The sequence below is a fragment of the Esox lucius genome, chromosome 2 (assembly GCF_011004845.1).
Source record: "Esox lucius isolate fEsoLuc1 chromosome 2, fEsoLuc1.pri, whole genome shotgun sequence".
Classification (NCBI taxonomy): Eukaryota; Metazoa; Chordata; class Actinopteri; order Esociformes; family Esocidae; genus Esox; species Esox lucius.
The window spans coordinates 967,904-993,910 of record NC_047570.1 but is presented as its reverse complement, the minus strand read 5'-3'; the positions used below and the strand labels follow the sequence as shown (position 1 = coordinate 993,910).

Sequence of the window (26,007 nt, the reverse complement as noted above, 5' to 3'; positions counted from 1 at the left end):
GACAAGGTGTGGGGATTTATTTCCTGTGAAGGACAGTCACAGTTATGTTCTTTAAAGCAGCAAGCATGCTTCATTACTTTATTTCTACAGCATCAATGCACTGGATGGGTCACATAATATAGGTGCACACCATGAATAATAATAATGAGATCAAACATAATGAATTACAAAATGATCATCTGTAACCAGTTGTCCTTGAGAACCCAATAAGGGGAGTTCCACAGGGAACTGTTCTTTGCACGCTAAATTGATAAAGGCCCAATTTTGGAGATCTACTTATTTCGCTGGGTTACCCATAATCCATTGTTAAGCTCTCGTTTGACAGAAAGCACAATAATAATAATTACATGTGGCCCCCTCAGGTCTGGAATCAATGATCAACTGCAGTAGAACAAGTCCAAAAAGATCAATAAGTGTTCCTCCTGCACTAGCAATCTGTCAACTAATGACTCCTCCCCCTGCCATATACAAGGGGGCTACTGCCCCCCTAATCACTTTGTCACATAGATTACATCATGTAGCACTAAACCATTGTATTGATGCTCTAGTTGATTCTCATACCCATTGAAATGATCAGATTTTATGTCATTGATATGTCATTGATCAAAGATGTCATGAGTTTAGAGGCAACCTTAATATTGATTTTCAGAGTGGAATCTTTTATCTTGTTTACATTAATCCTTTGGTTATCTTAAAACTTTTCCCAAACAGGTTTGTCATCCAAACCTCATATCTTTAATAAACACAGCATATTATTCATTTTCTGTTTTTATCCAGTATGTCCAGTAATAAATTGTTATATTTTGCCTAATCCCAATGACATATCCCTGCTACATTGTGGAAAACCAGATTTCACAGTATTTGATCTGGTTTACACCAGTGTGTTATTCCAAAAACTAAATAGTTTCAAGGAATTTCATAATTTTTTATTTGTAAAGTACAGTACATGCCTTTTCAGGTCAGCATGATGTTAGGGTTGATTTGCATATGTTCTGGACTCAGTTTCAAAATATACACCTGACGTTGGATTCCTAGAGGGTAGTGCCGGTCAAACCAAGCCATGATCATTCCTTTATGGCCTTGTGTCTAGTCTCCTTTATGTCTAGCTGTGCCAGGTGTGATGGAGTGTGTCATTAAAAGAGCCTCCCACACCCTGCAGTCTGCAGTACCAGCTGGCCTGACTCCCTGGTTAGGAGGAGAGCGAGATTAGATCTTGAAGGAGGAGATGAAAGAGGGATTGTGTTTTTTAGGAGTGTCCTGGAGGACAATAGAGATGGATAAGTTTCTAGTAGGGGAGAGGAGAGAGAGATGAGGTTTGGGAGAAAGGAAAAAGAACTCTGGGGTCTGGGAATAGCAGAGATGAGGTCAGTGTGTGTGGTCATGTGTAATGTAATTACAACCCTGTTTCCCAAAAACTTTAAACCCTTTATTCAATAGAAAATAATACAAAGACAACATACAGTGGGGCAAAAAAGTATTTAGTCAGCCACCATTTGTGCAAGTTCTCCCACTTAAAAAATGAGAGAGCCCTATAATTTTCATCATAGGTACACTTCAATTATGAGAGACAAAATGAGAAAATAAAATCCTTTGACAGCTCTTTGGTCTTGGCCATAGTGGAGTTTGGAGTGTGACTGTTTGAGGTTGTGGACAGGTGTCTTTTATATTGATGACAGGTTCAAACAGGTGGCATTAATACAGGTAACGAGTGGAGGACCGAGGAGCCTCTTAAAGAAGAAGTTACAGGTCTGTGAGAGCCAGAAATCTTGCTTGTTTGTAGGTGACCAAATACTTACTTACTGACAATGATCCCAAACACACCGCCCGGGCAACGAAGGAGTGGCTTCGTAAGAAGCATTTCAAGGTCCTGGAGTGGCCTAGCTAGTCACCAGATCTCAACTCCATAGAAAATATTTGGAGGGAGTTGAAAGTCTGTGTTTCCCAGTGAGAGCCACAAAAAAACATCACTGCTCTAGAGGAGATCTGCATGGAGGAATGGGCCAAAATACCAGCAACAGTGAAAACCTTGTGAAGACTTACAGAAAATGTTTGACCTCTGTCATTGCCAACAAAGGGTATATAACAGTATTGAGATGAACTTTTGTTATTGACCAAATACTTATTTTCCACCATAATTTACCAATAAATTCATTAAATATCCTACATTGTGATTTTCTGGATTTTATTTTCTCATTTTGTCTCTCATAGTTGAAGTGTACCTATGATGAAAATGACAGGCCTCTCTCATCTTTTTAAGTGGGAGAACTTGCACAATTGGTGGCTGACTAAATGCTTTTTTGCCCCACTGTATTAATGTTGAAACTGAGACATTTTACGCCTCATTTCCACTGGTGCCAAACACTGGTGTCTTACCCTAAAGTCCAGAAATGTTTCTGTTTCCACAGACGGACCATTGCCGAGTAGCCCAGCTCTTACTTGGTGCCAAGCCCCCGGACCTTAGGACTTTGGGCAAGGTTTTCAGGTTGACGTGTTTTGTGCTGCAATTTGAATAGCGATGTGTATCATTTGCTTAGTCTTAGGCTTCCCATAATGGTTTTCAACCGATCTAACAAACAGATCCCTGATAAAATTAAGAAAATAAAGCAACAGTACAGGCAAGCAAAGACTCACAACGAATAGAGTTGGAACGACTGAAGGTGGTACGATGCCATTGACTCAATAGACAAAAGGTGCGCTGAGACCAAGATGTTGCCTGCAGAACTGATGATAACACAAAATTACCTCAGGATTCTCCCAAATCCTTCTATTAAAGGAAGATAGTTTTGACAAAATACTTATTAAACAATGAATACACTGGCTTACAGTTTCAGTGTCGTGGCTCACAAGTGTAGTTGGAGTTTTTCTTTCTAAACAAATTGAGCATGGCATTATCGTTTATTTTACTGGCAGAAAAATATCGCCTTTTATTTTTCACAACCTAATCGCGTTGATATTTTACTCCTCCCTCCCCACCTGAGCCCCTCCTTATGTCCTTATTACCAAAAGTATAGTTGAAACAGTAAAGTCTAGAGCCAATATTAGCATAAATCACCCGTGTAGCCCTGGTACAGATCTCCTGGGCCCTCAGATGGCATGCTATTAAAAACAGATTCTGTAGGAGACATCACTGCATAGGCTCAGGAACACTTCCAAAAACCATTGTCTGAGAACACAGAATGTAGCTGCATCCACAAATGCAAGTTAAAACAAAACCATATATAAACAAGATCCAGAAATGCCACTGCCTTCTCTGGGCCCGAACTCATTTAAGATGGACTGAGGCAAAGTGGACTGTGGTCTGAGAAATCAATATTTGAAATAATATTTGTGAACCACCGCATCCTCCAGGCTAAAGAGGAGAGGGACCACCCGGCTTGTTTTCAGTGCACAGTTCAAAAGCTAACATCCATGATAGTATGGAGGTGCACATGGCATGGGTCACTTGCATTGTGAAGGCAACATTTATGCTGAACAATATGTACAGGTTTTGGAGTAACATATGCTGCCATCCAGACAATGTCTTTTTCTGGAAAGGCCTTGCTTATTTCAGCAAGACAATGCCAAATCACATTCTGCACGTATTACAACAGCATGGCTCCGTAACAAAAGGGTCCCATGTGCTAAACTGGCCTATCTGGAAACCAGAGTAGACCTGTCAACCACTCCCATACGGAAAATAAATGTATTTTAAATATATTTTTGAATACATTTGGAAAATATATTTCCCAACACATTTGGAAAATATATTCCTGAATAGATTTGGTAAATATATGTAAATTTTTTTGAAATTGGTCACTTAAATATATTTGTAAAAAATATTTTATGCATTTTTAACATGCATGTCTATATATACAGGACAATTGACAAATCAGTTTTTCAAACCTGCTACCTTATGTTCCACAGTAAGGCACACTAACCACTACTCCAAACAGGATTAGGTCTATAGAAGAGGCAAGTAGTGGTATTACCAAGTTTACCTTAGTACATTACACTATATTGTGACTAAGATGAAATGTATTTTGGTAATGTACACATCTATAAAATGTGTTTGAACACCTAAATGTGATATAATCAATACATCGGTAATTACATTTCATGTAAAAATGCATTTTTATATGGGCTTCAAAATACATTTTGTAATGTAGTTTCTATAATACATTACAATTGTAATGAGAGCATTGTTGACGGTGAAATACATTTGGACAAAACTGAAATGTATTTATACATTTTCAAATATATTTCGAAATAAAAGCTGAAATGTATTTTGATACCTGAAATGTATTTTGAATAAAGATAAATGTATGTATACATTTTTAAATAAATTTTAGAATAAAAGATGAAATGTATTTTGATACCTGAAATGTATTTTGAATAAAGATAAATGTATGTATAAATTTTTAAATACATTTTAGAATAAAAGATGAAATATATTTTGATACCTGAAATGTATTTTGAATAAAGATAAATGTATGTATACTTTTTTAAATACATTTCAGAATAAAAGGTGAAATACATTTTGATACCGGAAATGTATTTTGAATGAAGTTAAATGTATTTGACATATATTCAGCATACATTCTACATACATTTTGCATTACAAAAATATATTTATTTTCCATATGGGCTGAAAACATATGGCGCGTTCTGAAATGAAAAATACGAAAAAGGAGACCTCAAACTGTCAAGCAGCTGAAATAATATATTGGAAAAAAATTGTAAGCTCACTACATAGCTAACTAGGTTACGTGTTTGCGATCAGAGGACCACTGGCTGGAGCCCAGTAATAGGCCAGAGACAGTAAAGGTAGCAAAGCTGTTTATATCACAGTGATGTTGGATTTACATGCATCTGCACAAACACAGACATAGAGACACACACCAGCCTCTCCATCACAGCATATATTTGCAGATGTAGTAGCTAGGGCAAAGCAGATATCACCCAGTTACCAGGATAGGAGCTTATATCAGCAGATAAGGTCATTATTCAGGCAAAGTAATTAAAGATGGGTCTGACAGCAGAAGCAGGGCTTCAAGGTCCCACAGGAGTGCGTTGACAAAGCCACATTATACTGTATCTCGATCTACATGGCTAAAACCAAATCTGTCTCCTATGTAGAGATAGATATTGAGGAGAAGGAGAAAGGGGGAGGAATTTGGGTCATGTTATACATTAAAAATGATACCTATGTCATTATAATAGGAACCGCTCTAGATTTAGGGTAATATATATAAAATAAACTGTCCTCAGGTGGCCATTTTTACTCCTTTTTTACATCCAACACAGAATTCAGATCCTATTGGTTTGGCAGAAATAGAAAACAGCTCCATGCCCCAAGCAGGGCTATTCAATACCAGGGCCAACATAGTTTGAGGGTTTGTCCAGTTTTTTCCTCTTAATCAGACACTGATTCAAATCTGGCACACCATCTATGAATCAACTCTGGCTAATCAGTGACAGGAATAAATCACATGAATACCAGGCAGAAAAGATGTCCAGCAGAACTTTATTCTCGCCCTCACATAATCACGGCTACCTAATCATCCCCAATCATCTTACAATTGGGTTCTTCATCCGCTCGACCATCTGTAACATAATTTTTGTGTGGGACTGTAGGTACTAAATGCCTGAAATCCATTTTGTGTAAGTCACTCTGTATAGGTGTCACCTTAATGATTAAAATGTCAGTGTAAATTCAACCCTACTGGCCTCAAGTACATTTCCACTTGATATCTAACAATATATGTAGTTATACCCCATAATATTATGACCACTGACAGGTGTAGTGAATAACACTGATAATGTCGTTATCATGGCACCTGTCAGTGGGTGGGATATATTAGCCAGCAAGTGAAAATTCTGTCCTCAAAGTTGATGTGGTAGAAGCAGGAAAAATGGGCAAGCGTAAGGATCTGAGCGACTTTCACAAGGGCCAAATTGTGATGGCTAGATGACTGGGTCAGAGCATCTTCAAAGCTACAGCCCTTGTCGGGTGCCCCCAGTCTGCAGTGGTCTGTATCTATCAAAAGTGGTCTAAGGAAGGAAAAGCGGTGAACTGGTGACAGGGTCATGGACGGCCAAGGCTCATTGATGCAGGTGGGGAGCGACAGCTGGCCGTGTGGTCCGATCTTACAGACGAGCTACTGTAGCTCAGATTACTGAAAAAATGAATGCTGGCTGCTGATGGAAAGGAGTCAGAACACACATTGCATTGCAGTTTGTTGTGTTTCGGACTGCGTAGCCGCAGACCAGTCAGGGTGCCCATGCTGAACCCTGTCCACTGCCGAAACCTCCTACAATGGGCATCAGAACTGGATCATGGAGCAATGGAAGAAGGTAGCCTGGTCTGATGAATCATGTTTTCTTTTATATCATGTGGATGGCCGGGTGCGTATGCGTCTCTCTTCCTGGAGAACACATGGAACCAGGATGCACTATGGGAAGAAGGCAAGCCGGCGGAAGCAGCGTGATGCTTTGGGGAATGTTCTGCTGGGAAACCTTGGCTCCTGCCATTCATGTTGATGTTACTGTGACGCGTACCACCAACCTAAGCATTGTTGCAGACCCTTTCATGGCAACAGTATTCCCTGATGGTCATAATGTTATGGCTGATTGGTGTATGTTCTGAGGTTTACAGATTGAGGTGCAGAATGATGACAAATTAAAACACAAAACCTGGATAAATGAGGCTTTTGTGCTATTGGTGGGGGGGGGGGTTCCTGGCATGGAATGGGTTTACTTGTCTCTTTAGAATGACAACGTACGCAAGATTGATACACAAGGCCCCTGATCTTGACCCAATTGAACTCCAATGCAGATTTTGAACCAAGGTGTCTTCACCATTATCAAAACCCAAATGGGAGAATATCTTTGGAAAAAATTGTGTTCTATCCCTCCAGTTGAGTTTCAGAGACTGATACATGCCTGAATATATGCCAAGGCACAATTAATCTGTTCTGGCAGCTTGTGGTGGCCCACACACCCATTATTTTGGTTTTCCCTTTCATTTTTCAACAGTATGTACTTTACACTACAGATGCACATAGAGACAATCCATGAACATTTAAAGGATACATTTAATTGAATTAACAAAATCACAAAAAATCACTAACTAGGAGCTAAACAAATAACAGAACCTTATGAGGGATGGGTGGTGGGTGGATAATACATGTAAAACCAATAAACTAAGGGAAGCTAAACAGAACATAGAAACAGATACACCCGAACAGAAACACACAGAACATAGATTTACAACGACTGGCACAGCACTGGCCGTGATCGGCCGTTACAAAAGGGAAATAGATTTTTACCAAAGAAAACAAATACCCTTTATTGAATTCCACCAGTCCTGTTTCTCTGTGGTTAAGGCTTATCTGTTATTGTATAGATTTATTAAACCCCAAATCAAAGTTGAAGAAAGTTACTGTCTTGGTGAAAGATGCTTTCCATTTAATAATAATAATGAATAATAATACATTTTATTTTTTGGCGCCTTTCTAAGCACTCAAAGTCAATGTACAAAACACAAATCACAATTAAGAAAAAACAAACAGAACAATGCTAAAAACAGATGAATCGTGCTGATGGAAAGTGATCATGTTAGATATGGCAGTGTGAAAAGTTTAGTTTTCAGAAGGGATTTGAAAATGCAAAGTGAGTTCATGTTATGGATGTCTGTTGGAAGAGAATTCCAGAGACGAGGGGCAGAGCGGCTGAAGGCTCTAAACCCCATAGCAGGACGTACAGTGAGGTGAATAGAAAAAGTCCTGAGAGTAGGAGGTCAGTGAGGTACAGAGGAGCGAGGTTGTGAATTGTCTTGAAGGTGAGGAGCAGAATCTTAAAATCAATGCAGTATTTTACTGGGATCTAAAGTAACTGCTGAAGAACTGGAGTGGATTAATAGAAGATGTTCTGGTGATGATACGAGTGGCAGAGTTCTGAACCAGTTGAGGTTTTTGTATAAGTTTGAGAGGAAGACCGAAGAGAACAGAGTTACAGTAATCGATACGGGATGTAACCAGGGTGTAAACGAGAATGGCTGTACTAGTGGGTGTGAGAGATGGACTTAGACGATTGATGTTACATAAATGGAAGTATGCAGACCGGGTGACATTATTAATCTGAGCTTGAAATGAGTGTGCTGTCGAGGATGACACCCAGACTGTTAACCTGAGGGGAGGGAGAAACTGAGGTGTTATCAATGGAAAGCGAGAAACTGTCATGTTTTGTCAGAGTGGATCTGGTTGCCAACCTCAGTTTTGTCATTGTTAAGTTTGAGGAAGTTGCAGGAAAACTAGGATTTGATTTCCGTTAAGCAATCAGAGAGCGAGGTGGGTTGGAGGGTGGAGTTAGGTTTAGTTGACACGTATAGCTGGGTGTCATCCACACAGCAGTGGAAATGGATATTGAATTTACAAAAGATATGACCAAGAAGAAGTAGATAGATGATAAACAGAAGGGGCTCCAGGAGAGAGCCCTGGGGAACACCGGTTATGACAGGAGATGGATGTGATTTGAAACTTCTGAATTGGATGAATTGAGTGCGGCCAGAGAGATAGGATTTAAACTAGTGCAAAGGTGTGTCAGTTATACCAATAGAGAGTAGTCTGTCAAGGAGGATGTTATGAGAGATGGTATCAAGGAGGATGAGAATGGTTAATAGTCCAGAGTCAGCTGCCATGAGAAGATCATTCGTGATTTTTACCAGTGCTGTTTCAGTGCTATGGCAGGGGCGGAAGCCAGATTGGAATTCTTCATAGAGGTTATTGTCAGACAAGTGTGCATGAACCTGAGATGCACCTGTTTTTTGAGGATTTTAGATAGAAAAGGCAGGTTAGAAATATGACGGAGGTTATTGAAATTGTTGGGATCTGCACCAGGTTTCTTAAGTATAGGAGTTATTGCAGCAGATTTTAGATGTGAAGGAGCAGTGCCAGAGATGAGAGAAGAATGTATAATGGTAGTTATTAGGGAGGAGAGAGAGGGTAAGCAGGCTTTTACCAGGGTGGTAGGTAGAGGGTCTAGAGAACAGGTAGTTGGCTTTGACTTTTGAATAAGGTCAGATGTTTCAGCAGCAGAAGGAACCATGAAACTTGAAAATGCACGCGAAAGAGGGGCTGAGAGACCTGAGAGAGACAGATTGTGGAAGGTAGTATTTGTCAGTAGCTGGTGGATCTTATGAACTTTGGCGTTAAAAAATGACATTAGAGAGGTGCAATAGGCATAGAGAGTCTGGTGGTCGTAAAATGTTGTTGACCATGGAGAACAGGGCTCTGGCGTTTCCTTCACCTGAACTAATTAAACCTGCATAATAAGTGGAGTTGACTTTTGAAAGAGCGTCCTTGTAATTTAAAATGTGGTCCTTATACATTTCTTTTTGCACAATGAGTCCAGTTTTCTTGTAAAGGTGTTCCAAGCGACAACCTTTTACTTTGATCTGGCGTAGTTCAGATGTAAACCATGGGGCAGAATGGGTAAAGAAAACAGTCCGGGTCTTTAAAGGGGCCAGAGTATTACAAATATTATGTAGTCCATCATTGTAGTGAGAAACCAGTTCATCAGGGGTGGATAAAGAGTTTATACTGGGGAGGCAGTCGTTATGACGAGAGAGGACGTTTAAGTTAATGTCCTTAATGTTACGGAATGAGATGACATGTGGCAGTTTTATTTTGGACAGTGTTAAGGTAATATTAAAAGATATTAACATGTGATCAGAGATGGGAAGATAATCTGCAGTACAACCAGTTGGAGTAACACCAGAGCAGAATATCAAGTCCATAACATGACCTTTGGCGTGAGTGGGAAAGTTGATATGTTGCTCCAATCCAAAACTCTCAAGGCAAGATGTAAAATCCCTTGTATAAGCATTATTGATATTATCCCTATGTATATTAAAATCCCCCAACAATATTATGTTAGGGGAAAGTGAGCAAACATGGGTAAGAAAAGTGCTGAATTTGTTTCTAAAATCATGAGTTGAAGACCTGTATTGGTTTGGAGTCGTCGATGTGATAATTTTGTTGGGTATATACCAAGATGGATATACTTCAAACGGGAATGACAAACAATGTCCAGACAACGATGTAATGCCAATGGTGGAACAGAAAGGTGGAAACCTAGTTGCAGGAGCTCAGCAGCTGTGTATTGGAGTACCGCTGTTGTTGGATTGAGTATGAAAGACAGGGCAGTCCAGGTGAGCAGGAACCATACAAATAACTTGTTAATCCACATTGTTGCCGGAGATGATGTTGAGCCAAATGAGGGCTCCGGGCAGGGAAAACAGCCCAGTGAGGAACGGGAGCCCGGCGGTACGTAACAGATAAGCTAGTCCAAGCATACACACCAGATAGTCAAATCGTTAGCCAAAAATTGCCAGATCAGATTACAACCTTGCAAAGGTTAGTAGAGGAAGCGAGAGATCATAGTCAGATGATTTTTTTTAAATAAGAGGAGGCCTCGGAGAGTAGGGGCAGCCAACCGTGCCAGCGTTCACTCCCGCCAGTCCTTGTCTTAAGCTAAGACAAATTTAGTTATTTAAGCTTATTGAATTTATGCCTCTTTTCCAAACACCATGTAACAGTGATCTTCTCCCATTTTGATTGAAAACTGTTTATTTGGCAATGAAAGTGTGGACCCATATACAACACATAGGCCATATTTACAGGACTACACTTGCCAAATAGACTTTGTCAATATGAAGAAGATTACCCCTTTCAGCCTAGTTTTACTTTCAAATATTCATGGTTTTCAGGCCAAATCAGGGGTTAAAGTTAGGTTAAACTATTTACAATGTCAGAAGAACATATCCCAGTGCTATGGCCCTTAATGACTTTCGGTAAAATTCTATGTCACCATATGACAAGTGCTCTTTACTTACTCGGAAATGGCTTCAGCCTCGACTCCAGCGGTATCAGGTTCTGAGCCGGCTCGGTCTTGGCCATCTGTTGAACTGGGGGATTCTAGTGGGAAGTCATCCTCAACTTCACATTTAGTAGCAAAAGTTATTTGATTGTAGGGACTTGCTGTCATTCTCCCTCTTTTACCCAATCAGTGGAGCCAGCTAGACACTGACTGAGATTTCAGCAACAGAAATGGGGTATAAAAAACGTGTATCCATGAATATTTATGAGCAACAAACAGTAGTTTTTTATGTTTGAAGGAGTATGCTATTATTGAAATGAAGGGTGAAAGTTACTCTTTAACAACAAATTCATATTTAGGTTGGGGCCTGGCAAGTGACAAAAGTCCCTTGAGGGGAAATGGAGAAATGGTCTGTAAAATAAAGTTTATGACATAAGATACACACAAGGAGATAACAGACAGGCACATCAGCATCAGGTGACAACTATTTAGTCACAGGGCGAACTCTTAGGCAACAGAATGACATAAAAAAGAAAGCCAAGTTTGGACTATATCTTTGTCTGTAGCTTTGAGATGTTTTGGGACATTGATAGTGCTGTTAGATAGTCGTTAGAACATGATGCCAAGTAACTACACCGATCAGCCATAACAGCCCTCACCCGTGGACCTCTGAAAACCTCTGAAGGTGTGTTGTGGTATCTGGCACCAAGACGTTAGCAGCAGATCCTTTAAGTCCTGTAAGTTGCGAGGTGGGGCCTCCATGGATCAGATCTGTTTGTTCAGCACATCCCACAGATGCTCGATTGGATTGGGATCTGGGGAATTTGGAGGCCAAGTCAACACCTTGGACTCGTTGTTGTGTACCTCAAACCATTCCTGAACCATTTTTGTTTATGGCAGGGTGCATTACCCTCCTGAAAAAGGCCAGTGCCAACAGGGAATACCGTTGACAAGAAAGGGTGCACATGGTCTGCAACAATGCTTAGGTAGGTGCTATGTGTCAAAGTTACATCCACATGTATGGCAGGACCCAAGGATTCCCAGCAGGACATTGCCCAAATCATCGCACTGCCTCTGCCAGCTTGCCTTCTTCCCATAGTGCATCCTGGTGCCATGTGTTCTCCAGGTAAGAGACGCACGTGCACCCGGACATCCACGTGATGTAAAAGAAAACATCATTTGTCAGAACAGGCCACCTTCTTCCATTGCTCTGTGGTCCAGTCCTGGTGCTCACATGTCCATTGTAGGAGGTTTCGGCAGTGGACAGGGTTCAGCATGGGCACCCTGACTGGTCTCCGGCTACGCAGCCCCATACGCAACAAACTGCGATGCACTGTGTGTTCTGACACCCTTCTATCAGTACCAGCATTAACTATCAATAAAAGGAATTACAACCGTCCACTGCTCTGCACCTCTTGTCCTTTCTGCCCTTCACCTTGACTGAAGGGACCACTGAACAAGGACCAAGCGGAGCTGGCCTATGGTGGAACTCCTCGGAGGGATGTGTTATGGTAATACCATCTATAAGAGGTTTAATTAACTTGCAAGGAGAGGCGTGTCAAAAGCTTACAGAATAAACCTGTGAGGATTCTCTGAGGAAAACATAGAACAGTCACTGTATTTATACAGGTAAAAGGGGTGTGGTAAGACTGCTCATTCATTCTCTAAGGACAACATTTGTTCCCTTATCCCTTCCTCTCTCCTGTCCTGGGTGTTACCCAAATCCCCTCTTGCTTTAGGCAGATTAACAGATGGTCAGAGGATCCAATATTCCACTGATATAATTCAGAGTTACATACCAGGGAATAGAAAAACAGACATTTCAAAATGTGCATTAGTTAAAGAAATTCCATAACAGAAGGAACCCCTTTCCAAGGAGGCGCACCTCTCTGGCATGGTCTTCCTTCATGTGGGGGCTCTTTGAGGAGCCCCAAACTTTGGAGGATCGAGCGGCCACCAGAGGGCTTCTTCATCCGGCCTCTGGAGGGGGAAACCAGGTGGTGGAGGGCTTGGCTGGCGCTGAGACCCCACAACCAGGGAGTCACTGCGGCAGTGGAGGAGGACGAAGAGGCTTTTGAGTGCCACAGGCAGATGTGAAGGGAATGCCTGAGGCCCTATGATAAAGAAGTATCCGGACTCGTCAGCGGGCAAGGAGGCAATACCCAACCTGGCATCCTGTCCATGCCCACTGATTTCAGTGCTGACCCCCTTCCCAGAGCCTCCATTGCCGGCCCCCCACCCGGTGCCTGCAGTGGCAGTCCCCCGCCCAAAGCCTCCAGTGTCTCCTGTGAGGCAGCTGTCCCACGTTGCTTCTAACTGGGGACCCTATTTAAGTTGCCCTTTTGGATCATTGTTTGTGTGCTTGCGTAAGTTAACGGTGTACCTCTCCGTTTGTTGTTTTGGTTCAAGTTGAGTATCAATAAAAGGAATGACTGCCTTCCACTGCTCTGCACCTCGTGTCCTGCCTGTGCTTCACCTTGACAGCTTGATATGATCAAGTTTGTCTTTTAAAATGATCAACTTGGATTAACAAACACAGGGGTGATGGTTGCTGATAATGGGTCTCAGTTCCTAGGTCTTTCGCTGCTATACTATTGTGCTGGGGATTGGGTCAGTTCTCCTTCCCCACAAAGTTCTCCTTCTCCACTATAAATCGTTGTTGATATGATGAATGCATTTTCTGAATTTTCCCTGTCTTCTGCCGTTTTAAACTTTAGGAGGACATGAGGTCCTGGTCCACGCCTGCGGAGTACCTTGTTTGGGGGGTCCATGCTGTCCCTGTCCTTGTCCATCTGGTCATACTTCTGACCTAGTCTAATTTTAAATAGACTCTGGATTTAGCCCAGATAAATGTATTAATGATTCCAATTGGACTCTTAATATCTCACCTGGCAGAGCCAGAAGAGGACTGGTTACCCCTCTGAGCCTGGGTCCTCTCTAGGTTTCTTCCTAAAATTCTGCCTTCTTAGGGAGTTTTTCCTAGTCACTGAAATTCAACAGTACTGTTGTTTGCTCTTTGGGTTTTAAGGCCGGGTGTCTCTGTAAACGCACTTTGTGACAATTGCTGTTGTAGAAAGGGCTTTATAAATACATTTGATACGCCTATGTTGATATTCCGTAAAAAATCTGTCTTTTCCATAGTCTGTATTTTTGAGCCATTTTATTTAAAAAACAAGGACATTTCTAAGTGACCCCAAACTTGTGTGTGTTTATTATATAAATATGAAGTATGAGCATATCAATAGAAAGAGTATAGTATACAGTCAGCGGTCTACGTCACGGCCTATCATCTGCTCCAGTGAAACAGTTGATTTCCTTTGACCCTTTCGGTCTGTGAAGCTGACGGTGTGATGAGGATTTGACACAGTGTGAATGAGTGATTGGATGGTCCTTCTCTCTGTAATTATACAGCCAAGGTCTCTTCATTGCCAGATAGTATCTGCGTCCCAAACAGCACCCTATTCCCAAAAACAGTATAACAGAGTACTGCTTTTTATGTTGGTCCGATAAAGATTCCCTGTAGTGCTGTGTTCAAAAGGACTAATGGACTACAAAGAGTGATGGGATGCCATTTGGGATGAGACAGTCTCCTACAGTCATAATTTTCTCACCTCACATTCATGGCAGACATGACCGAGACTATATGGAACTCAACTACTGGAAAATTGGTAGTCGGTTGGTTTTTCCACGGTCGGTGGTCGACAGACAGACATGGCTTGAATGAGCAATCAAGGCCATGATTGAGATCTGCTCCTTTGAAGGAAATTTTAAGAAAGCTCCCAAATAAGAGCAGTCCCAAATGCCCTTAATCTCAACATTGTTCATTGCTTTTGACCAGAACTGTATGGGCACTATGAAAGTCATTTAATTATCAAGATAGATAAATTGCACCCTATCTTGTGGACTTCTTTTGACCTTTTTCAGCAAGTTAAATACTTAGTTTGTGTAGAGATTGTAGGCGATTCTGATTTCCCATAGGGCTCTAGTGAACATATTTTGCACTTTATAATGCAGTAACATCTATACCTGATTCAACTTGTCATCTAATCATCAGATCTGCAGTATGTGTTGAATTATGTATGATTTTAGGGGGCTGCAACAAAAATGTGCTCGGTTAAATGTATTTTTGATCGGAATCGGGTTCCATTGTTATAAAGAATAGAGCTTAACTCGGAATGCAGAGATAATATTTGGTTTTTTCATACTCTTTCAGATGAAAGATTTGTTGGGATGTTTATTATTTGTTACTCTTTCCCTTTCTCCCTCTCTCTTCTCTCCTCTGTCTATTTTTCCTTTATTTCCAGCATTAAAAGCACTTTAACATTCTACTGAAAGCTCTTAATAATTATGTTGATATTATTATTATTCTTACTGATTATCATGTTATTTATTTACAAACACAGTTACGACCATACATAATGCATTGTGGCTTTCTCATTGTTGTACACCCACCCTGTGCTGTGGCCCCTCAATTTTAAAAACTGATAGTCATCCACACTATACATCCTGAATCTGGGTCTAGAGATAAGCAATTCTCAATTAAAGGTTACAAAGGGAACAATGTGAAAATAAAACAATGTGGCCCAATTTAACTTGTTATAGATGAGGAGATCAGGAGAGGGCCATCATCTAGTCTTACCTGGTATATATTGTAGGTTGAATCCTAAATAGCACTCTGTATGTATTGCCCTCCATTTGACCAGAGCACTGAATAAAGAGCCATGTAAGACACTATAGGTACTGCACCAGTCAATACTTTGGACACACTCATTCAAGAGTATTACTTTATTTTTACTATTTTTACCATGGTAGAATAATAGTGAAGACATCACAACTATGAAATAACACATATGGAATCGTATAGTAACCAAAAAAGTGTTAAACATGAAAATACATTGAAATATTAGATTCTTCAAAGTAGGCACCTTTGCTTTGATAACATCTATGCACACTCTTGGTATTCTCTCAACCAGCTTCATGAGGTAGTCACCTGGAATGTTTTTTCAACAATCTTGAAGGAGTTCCCACATATGCTGAGCACTTGTTGGCTGGTTTTCCTTTACTCTGCGGTCCAATTAATCACAATCCATCTCAGTTGTGTTGATGTCAGTTGATTGTGGAGGCCAGGTCCTCTGATGTACCACTCCATCACTCTCCGTCTTGGTCAAATAGCCCTTACACTGCTTGGAGGTGTGTTTTGGGTCATAGTCCTGTTGAAAAACAATGGATAGTCCCACTAAGCGAAAACCAGATTAGATGGTGTATCACTGCAGAAAGCTGTGGTAGCCATGCTGGTTGAGTGTGCCTTTTAATACTAAAATATCTGACAGTGTCACCAGCAAAGAACCATCACACATCCTCCTCCATGCTATATGGTGGGAACCACACATGTGGAGATCATCCCTTCACCCACTCTGCGTCTCTCAAAGACACAGCGGTTGGAACCAGAAAATCTTACATTTGGACTCATCAGACCAAAGAACAGATTTCCACCGGTCCATTTCTCATGTGTCTCGGTCAAAGAAAGTTTATTTTTCTTATTGGTGTCCTTCAGCATTGGTTTCTTTGCAACAATTCAACCAAAAAGGCCTGATTCACAAAAGTTTCCTCTGAACAGTTGATGTTGAGATGTGTCTGTTACTTGAACTCTGTGAAGCATTTATTTGGGCTGCAGTCTGAGGTAGAGTTAATTGACGATTTTTAAGACTGGTCACTGTATTTAACTTTTCCTCCGCAGCAGAGTTATCTCTGTGTCATTTCTTTCCTGTGGTGGTCCTCATATGAGCCAGTTTCATCATGATACTGGATGTTTTTTGCAACAGCACAAATGTTGCGGATTTACTGAGCTTAATGTTTTAAATTAATGATATACATTTCTCTTAGGTGTTCTTGCTGTAATATGGACTACTACAGTACAGACATATTAACGGTCTTCTGTGTACCAAACCTACTTTGTCACAACACAACTGTTTATGTCGTCGCTATTATTCTACAATGTGGAAAATACTAAAACTAAAGAAATACCCTTTAATGAGGTGTGACCAAACCTTTGGCTGTAACTGTATATCCCCTGCTACCAGAACAAAATGTTTGTTGTTTCTCATTGCTTTTCTCTAATGCTACAATACATGCTAGGAATTTGATTATAATACATAAGCCCTGTGTGTTCTCTGTCTCTCTGTCTTTTGTCTCTATCTCTAGCCAACATCTATCTATATAATATATCTCTATCATCTCTTGATCTATCATTATTATCTATCTAGTCTATTAGCAAATGGATTGTGTCCACCAGGAAGACATGATTGCTATTGTTGTGCAAGGATTGTTTTGTACATGTCTGCATGTGTTTTGTCATTTTTTTGAATCTATTCTAGGTTGATTTGAACCTATACCATTTCTTAATGCAAACTAATATGAACTAATATTACTACTACTATTACTACTTGCTTGAATATTTCATTTGTCTACATTCAGTAAATGGTTACAAAAAGTCCTAAAATGTCAACAAGCCTATACTACATCACAAGTAATTATCTGATTTGCAAAACAAAACCATTTCTAGCCTGGGGACGGGCATATCCATGTTCCCAGTGAGTGCTTCCGGTGTTTTTTTTGGAGCGCAACAGTGGCTATTTCGAGAAATATTCTCTCTTGATGGCCAGGGCCTTGGCATGAGTCACGTAAATGTCACCATGACCACATTACAAATCAAATTGGCACCTCGGTCCTCCACGTTCTCTCTGCCGCTCAGACACCTTTGCTGCTTCCCAAGCTTCTTATTCGTTATATAGTGCATTTGCCATTTGGGTTGCAGACATTGGGCTGCCTGGCTGCTGATGATTGGAGGTGGGAGTCCGCAGGAGTGGGAAGTTAAGGAGAGAAAGGGGGGAATATAGAGGAGAATCCCATTTTATGACCTCTACATTCGCTTTCACAGTAACAGCGAATGGGCTCTCAGGAGACCTAAACATGAAGCAGCAATCAGCAGCATTGAGCTGCTGCTGTGGCACTCACTTATATACACACACCTGAAATTTCTGACTGAGTAAAATGAAGGGGTTTGCCCTGTGTATTACAGATTCCACCTGGTCATTTTTACACTTGGAACATGTCCCTAAATTTCAAAGAATAAAGCACATGAATGGAAAAGAACTAGCCCAGACTTTCTATTACCAAATCAAACATTGACAAGCCATACTTGCTGAAAATCCTTTATTGTATCCAGATTCAGAAATATATGATTTAGCTGACGGGTCCCTGACATAACTGAATAGACCATCAAGTATTTTCTGTAACACAATATTCAGTCTCCATGGTGTACCTTTTTAATGTGAAACACGCTGGACTGCTCCTTTTAGCCAAAAAGAGAATATGTGGCTGTCAAGCAGCTCCCAGCTCTAGTTAACAACCTCCAGGTGACTGGGAGAGTAACATGGAGCTGAATGGCTCTTTGGATGTTTGACTTGACAATGCCAAACTCAGTTTGTGTCTCCAGTCAGCAGATAGAGCAGTAATTCAGTCCAGAGCTATGGTACAGATATCAATAGTGTGTGTTAGGAAGATGTGGGATGAGACTGGCTGTCATGCTTGAGGAAGGCTGCTCTGCTCCATATTCCATTTCCCCTGGAGGGAGAGGAGGGAGCCAACATACACAGTCTCTCCTCTTCACTATTGGATTTGTTCAGTGTTTTTCCCCCTTATTGGATCAGTGTTCATGCCCACACCAGAGAAGGCTCACGCTTCAAATTTGTGTGTCGATGTGTATGCAGGCCTTTATGTGTGTAGTGGACACCATGTATGCATGTGTGCATTTCAGAATCTGACAAACGCTTTGTTGTTTATTTGTTGTTGGCAGAATTTACGAGCGAGTGATAGACCCACCACAGATGGATCTAACCCCAAGCAGTGGAGTGTGGCTGGGGCAACATAGCCACAAGCATGGCCTCTTCAAGGTAAAAGAAACAGACTTTCATGACTATACATACAATCACTGTAACCTTAACCTCAACCATGCCTGACTTCTTCAAGGCTAAACAGTTATCACTATATATTCATTTTATGGACAGAAGGATGTTATCTAAATAAATATACAGTGGGGATAACAAGTATTTGATACATAGCCGATTTTGCAGGTTTTCCTAATTACTAAGCATGTATAGGTCTTTAATTTTTATCATTGGTACATTTTAACTGTGAGAGACGGAATCTAAAATAAAATATTTTTTTAATAATTAATTTGCATTTTATTGCATGACATAAGTATTTGATCACCTACCAACCAGTAAGAATTCCGGCTCTCACAGACCTGTTAGTTTTTCTTTAAGAAGCCCTCCTGTTCTCCACTTGTTACGTATGTAAAAGACACCTGTCCACACACTCAATCAAACAGACTCCAACCTCTCCACAATGGCCAAGACCAGAGAGCTGTGTAAGGACATCAGGGATAAAATTGTAGACCTGCACAAGGCTGGGATGGGCTACTGGACAATAAGCAAGCAGCTTGGTGAGAAGGCAACAACAGTTGGCGCAAATATTGGCGCAATTATTAGAATGGAAGAAGTTCAAGATGACGGTCAATCTCCTTCGGTCTGAGGCTCCATGCAAGATTTCACCTCGTGGTGCATCAATGATCATGAAGAAGGTGAGGGATCAGCCCAGAACTACACGGCAGGACCTGGTCAATGACCTGAAGAGAGCTGGGATCGCAGTCTCAAAGAAAATCATTAGTAACACACTACTCCGTCATGGATTAAAATCCTGCAGCCCACGCAAGGTCCCCCTGCTCAAGCCCGTGGATGATCCAGAGGATGAATGGGAGAAGGTCATGTGGTTTGATGAGACAAAAATAGAGCTTTTTGGTCTTAACTCCACTCGCCGTGTTTGGAGGAAGAAGAAGGATGAGTACAACCCCAAGAACACCATCCCAACCGTGAAGCATGGAGGAAGCGTGGAAACATCATTCTTTGGGGATGCTTTTCTGCAAAGGGGACAGGACGACTGCACCGTATTGATGGGAGGATGGATGGGGCCATGTATCACGAGATATTGGCCAACAACCTCTTTCCCTCAGTAAGAGCATTGAAGATGGGTCGTGGCTGGGTCTTCCAGCATGACAACGACCCGAAACACACAGCCAGGGTAACTAAGGAGTGGCTCTGTAAGAAGCAGCTCAAGGTCCTGGAGTGGCCTAGCCAGTCTCCAGACCTATACCCAATATAAAATCTTTGGAGGGAGCTGAAAGTCTTTATTGCCCAGCGACATTCCCGAAACCTGAAGGATCTGGAGAAGGTCTGTAAGGAAGAGTGGGCCAAAATCCCTGCTGCAGTGTGTGCAAACCTGGTCAAGAACTACAGGAAACTACAGAACTCACAGTTGAAGAATACCTATGATAAAAATGACTTCTACATGCATTGTAAGTGGGAAAACCTGCAAAATCGGCAGTGAATCAAATACTTGTTCCCCCCACTGTATATAACCTAAACCTACATTTTGAACAAACTGGTTATGTGCAATCTAACCAACTTTGACAATGCAGCTACATGTATTATTTGTAGCATGATCAGCTAGTGACTGCCAGGTAAAACTTCCCTACCATTATAATGTATGTATACTTAAGCAGTAAGGAAAGGGGGGGGGGGGTAGTATTTAGCCAATATACCAAGGCCAATTGCTGTTTTTAGTACAAAGTACAATGCATCACAGAGACATGTTGATAGAGAACAAATATTATTTTAAAGCAATGATCTAGGTAGCAATTAGGGTTAACTTGCTCATGGAGAAAACCTTGCCGGCTGATCTAGCAAGCTGCAGTCAGTCAGTTAATGCATCCCAAACAGTAAAAAAAAAATGATATAGTGCACCACTTTTCTATATAGTAAACTAACAGTCCCATACGGCCATAGTGTACGAATGCTTTTCTATTCTTCACAGTATTTGTTGTACCTGTCCCTGTAATGCTTTCTTGTATTGGCCCCACATAACTAATTTTTTGCTGAAGGAGAAAAACTCCCTTAGAGACTGCTAGCTATTGGTGTCAGCTGTTTGTGCTGGTTGAAAGTTTATGTTCTGCAGAGTAAGAGTTGACTAGAAGGAACACAGAGCAGAGACAGGTGGTGTATATGACTGTGGATGAGGGAGGAGGAAATGTTCAAGAAATTCAAACACACCTATAGATATACTGTATTGCAAACACTTATTCACAGCTCATTAGTCCATGAGCATAAAGGCCATTGTAAGCATTCCCAATCCATTACTCACAGCTGTCTCTAAAATGGATTAACATGGCTTTACTTAATGAAAATGATTTTTAATTTGTTTTTATAAACATTTCTAAAATGTCTATATTTCTTACAGTGTACACAGTACAATTAGGTTCTGACACATGTCAGCTTTTACTGTTACAATAATATTAACTTGGTGCTTTATAAGATTGGCTGATGTCTATAAACCATTGCAATCACTCAGAAACAGATTGGCTCATAGAGCAGTTGGACAAATGCAAGAATCACAGAATCATCATTATTATTGGGCATTATTATTATTGGTCAAGGAAATCAATGCCCCATGTTTTTAGAAATGTCAATGTCTAGACTCAGTCTGTCCCAGCAGGAGATGCCAGCAAAATTATTCCCAAAGCCACTGTATTGTTTCATATATCCGGCCCATTGCAAATGCAGTAGTTACTGTGGGTGACTGATAATGTTGATGGTTTTTGTGACCAAAATGCATTTACTAAATTTTGAAGCATGGCTGTTACTGTAAACATTGATGCATTTATGTTAGCCTGATTTCATCAGGGATATTTGCTGTTGTTTTTAGAGTGGTAGCCTCAGGTAAACTGCAGAGCTGTGATGGTTTTCCAGGTGCTTGTCTGCCTCCTATTGTTTTTTGACTCTCCTAATCACTCCATTCCCTCTTCTCCTCTGCTGTCATTCTCGCATATCCTGTACTGCCATTCTCTCCTCTGCCTCTAATAAAAAAGGACAAAAACATCCTCTATAGTCCCCTCCTACAGGACAGATGAAAGTGTGAGCGAGAAGCTAAGATAAAGACAGAGAGATTTTGGAAAAGTCAGAAAAAATTAAAAGACTGTACTATGAAACTGAAGAAAGGGTGCAAGAAGAAAAAGGAGATAGATAGCAGATAGAATATACTATGTGGTAATTTCTCAAATTGAGGGAAGTAGAGTGGCTCAGTGAAATTGAGATAATGACAAACCTTAAAACATATCGAGCTCTCTCAGAGGATGTTTTCCAAATGACACCCGATGTTTGCATAGTGCACAATTTATAGGCTGATATCATTGTTGGCTCTTCCTCCAGGAGGCCTTCAATATTAATCAAGTGGAGCAAAATTATCTTGATTTTGAATCCATGGGTGGGGAAATACTCAAAGGCTGTTTGGAAACTGGCATTTTGTAAGACATGGAAAATACTCTGTAGCATACTGCAATAACATTATACGGTACTTAATCCAGCTAGTGTATGTGTGTGACTGGGAGAAGGTTAAATGTTAGAAAGTTTGATATTTAACTGATGAGAATGAACAAGAGAGAGCTAAACATACAGTATAAAACATGATTTTCCATAGCTGATACAGATCTTAGTGAATCAAAACAAAATTGTTATTGTACAAAACAAAGAGAGCACTGCATACAATACAATTACTTGGTTATAAAAAAAAAATGCCCAACTGAACGTATAAGCTAGGCAAGGAATGAACAGAGAGAGAATATATGAAGAGCATCCTCTTCCACTATAAAATGCAATGACAAGATCGGACCTAAGAAAACAGCCTTATCCAGCTGGTTTTAGGGTTGAGTTCACAAACCTGTTCTACTAACCTTCTAGAGCCTTAGGACCTGAGCATCAAATCAATCAGAATACACCAAATTACAACACGGTAAAAAAAAATAAAAAATACTTTATCACCTTTGGGGAACAAAACACTAGCGCAATGCTTTCTGGACAAATTGCTCATGGAGACAAATCAACACCTGACAAAATCTGGACAAACTTAAAATTCAGTGTGCACAGCCTCAACATTAAGAAGGGTATACAGAGGAAATCCTAGCTCCCCGTGGAGGAAGGGCTGTGTGATCCTTGCACTATGAAGGAGCTAAAAGCATTAACACATTAATCTGGATCGTGGATGAATTCGTACCATATCAGGTGGTCCCAGGCCTGCATCTGAAAAACCTCTGTATACGGTATGCTCCTACGGAAAAAAGTGGTCGGGAAATCCTATCCTGCACACAGGAAGAGATGCTTTTGACTTATCAAAAAAAGAGCTGAGGCAGTACAAAAGAATGAAATGGCTACTCTCCTTTTGTGGATCAAGCAGCAAGAGACACTAGCCAAAAAAAAAAAAAAAAAAAGGAAGACGTTAACTGTACAGTTTAGAAGTTAAAATATGGTTTAGATCAAAGAAAGCAAATCCGGTAAAAGAGAGGCAGATAGACACCATTCAGAGTGAACATTGGTGCAGCTGCCTATGGATGGAACTCATGGAGCAAAATTCATTAAACTTCGGTGCTGATGTGGCAATTCTTCTGTTAAATAAGTAAGTAAAGTTAGCTAAAATGCTAACTTTGCTAACCTCACACTGAGGTTAGTAATTGCCCTATTTGTGTTAATGTGGCTAGCTATACAGACAAAGCAGACATGGCTATAGTTACTGACTGTACATCTATCCAGCAAACATTGATCACAGGATTTGCTACTACTACCACCAGCTTCTAATAACCTCAGCTTGCAAGCAATGACAATGGCAAAAATGATTGGCCAATTTGGTTAATTAGCTAACTGTCTGTGGATAAAGTGGCGAGCTGCCCTCTGTTCATGCTGTTTGCTTTGTTTACTAGCCCAGCTGGTTGTGCTATAATCGGAAAACATAACCAGGACAAGTTTAGACTAGTAGCTAGCTATTCTGGGCAGAGACCGCCGTCTTTCTTCCCCAAAAAGAAAAAGCTTGATGTTGCTGGAGAGGTTGACGGATGTATGGAACCCGACTGGAGAGCCTCATAAATGTAGTTGTTCATAGCTTCCGTCTCAGGCGGGGAGAGAGGATATATGCGCCCCCTCGGAGGTGAGGCACCAGGGAAAAGGTCGATTGCGCAGTCCCAGGGCCGATGGGGAGGTAGAGTGGATGCTTTCTCCTTACTGAAGACAGACAGGTAGTCATGGTATTCAGGAGGAATGGGAGCGGGCTGAGTGGATGTAGCCTCCTTGACGGAAGTGGCTCGAATCGGTAGGCTGAAGCAATTAGCAGAACAGGTGGGACCTGTTAAGAATTTTACGTGTATCAGAATTTCTGAAGAAGGACGAGGCTCCGGTCCAAATGGAAATTTAGCACAAAGATTTATTAATATGAATTGATAAGTCAAAATACATGAAATACACTGCAGCGGTCAAATATTTGCTCAACCCTCGAGCTTCCACAAAATATTCGCCCCGAATCAAGATCGAACATTGCTTTTGATACTCCCGCCACAGGGGCGGTTACTTTTCACTCTCGTGAGTAAAACCCATCCTTATTGGCTCTTCGTTGGCATGGTGACATGTTGGACGAATCTCTTTGTTTTCGCTATCCAATGAAGAAGGACATGCTCTAACTCTCGATCAACAGGTTCTTTGCATACAGGTGTGAAATCTTAACCAGGTTACAGTAATTTACATTCTATTGTCCTAACCTAGACTAGAACATCAGGGGGCTGGAGACAGAAGGTCTCTTTGTGCTGTATAGGGGGCAGTTTCATTTGTATGTTAATTGTCGGGTTTCAATCCTGTCTCTCTATCTGAGCCAGGTGTAAAGTCTGAGTGAGTGTGGCTGAGTTGAATGTATGGAGTTCTAAACTTTTTATGGTTATTGTATTCAATCATATTTCCCTATCCTGGCTGCAGCATACAATTTAATAAAACAAAAACATAAGAATACATGGTTATTAAATCAGCATTATTTAAACTTCATTTATCTCAACAGACCCCAGGTAAGCAGTTCCCCTTTCTTTCAGGAAATGAGCGGATCGTGTAGGCAGAGCCAGGGGTAGACTAGCACCAGGGGATGTTTGTGGGTCTTTCTGTTTTAAGTGTGTCTTCAGCCAGTGAAATGCATGCTCGAAAGGGGTTGAGATGAGGTGATTGACTCGGCCATTGCAGAATATTCCACTTCTTTGCCTTATTGTCTGCAAAGGATTCTCATCAAAGTATTTAAAAAATTCACATTTTATTTAGGATTCTGTTAATTGGTCTAAATAAATTTGAGCCCCTGCAATAAGGGGACTGTGAATGAAATTGCAATTCCTAAATGTAAGGTCTGTGCCCTGTTCACGTCATTCCTCACCGGGAACCGGCACACCTAGACCGCAACCTTCCACTCCACATGAACGCATCACTCTTCCCGCCTCACAATCACCAGAATACTGATCACCTGTGTCACTTACCTGTTTCGTTTGTTTTCTCCTAGTATTTAGCTCTTCCACTCCCAGCCTTCTGACTGTGAGGTATTGATTGTTAGTTTGCTGCATCTTTACTAAGCCCTCTTTTGGATTGCTACAGTTTTGGATTTTGTGTACTGACCTGCTCCTGCTCAATCTGCCTTTTGACTCTGATTCCCAGTCTAGTCCCTATCTGTACTTTTGCCTGTCTGTTGGATTACAGTACATTGACCTTCTGCCTGCCTGTGACATGGAGACCTGCTTAGTCCTATTGTACCTCAGTTTGTATCGGTCCCTTCTGTGTATGACCCCAGCCTGTACGTCTGACCACGTTTTTACTGTTTCCCGTTGTCAATCAGAGCGGCGCACACCGCAACTGGAGCCACAACACCTGTCTCCGTCTGGTATCGCTACACTAAACATTTCATATGATATTTTTGTTGAACCACTTGAATTAAAGCTGGAAGTCTGCACTTCAATGGCATCTGTTGTTTCATTTCAAATCCATTGTGGTGGAGTACAGAGCCAAAATTATGAGAATTGTGACCGTGTCCAAATATTTCCGGACCTAACTGGCATGCCACAATATGTGAGCCCTAAACTGCATTCTGTTTATCAATTGTTACTTGACCTTAAAGCATTTATTATATTACTTTGTGAATTATTTTATTTATTTTGTAACATTGTGCTTTGGCAATATCTTCTGAAATGTCACT

General features: G+C 40.9%; 1 protein-coding gene across 6 annotated transcripts in view; it reads left to right on the top strand.

Annotated features, from left to right (window-relative positions):
- LOC105031116 (protein kinase C-binding protein NELL1) overlaps positions 1 to 26,007 on the top strand; it is a 781,285-nt gene that overhangs the window by 184,836 nt on the left and 570,442 nt on the right. For 5 of the 6 annotated variants that reach the window (XR_003782803.2, XR_004576720.1, XM_029124715.2 and 2 more), the window contains one exon: positions 18,713 to 18,809. Coding sequence is in view for 4 of the 6 variants with exons in the window: in XM_029124715.2 (XP_028980548.1) it covers positions 18,713 to 18,809 (97 nt within the window). In the remaining 2 variants the exon portion in view is untranslated. Of the gene's footprint in view, positions 1 to 2,405; positions 2,483 to 18,712; positions 18,810 to 26,007 lie in introns of all 6 variants that reach the window. The other variant, XM_034296583.1, reaches the window with a different exon arrangement.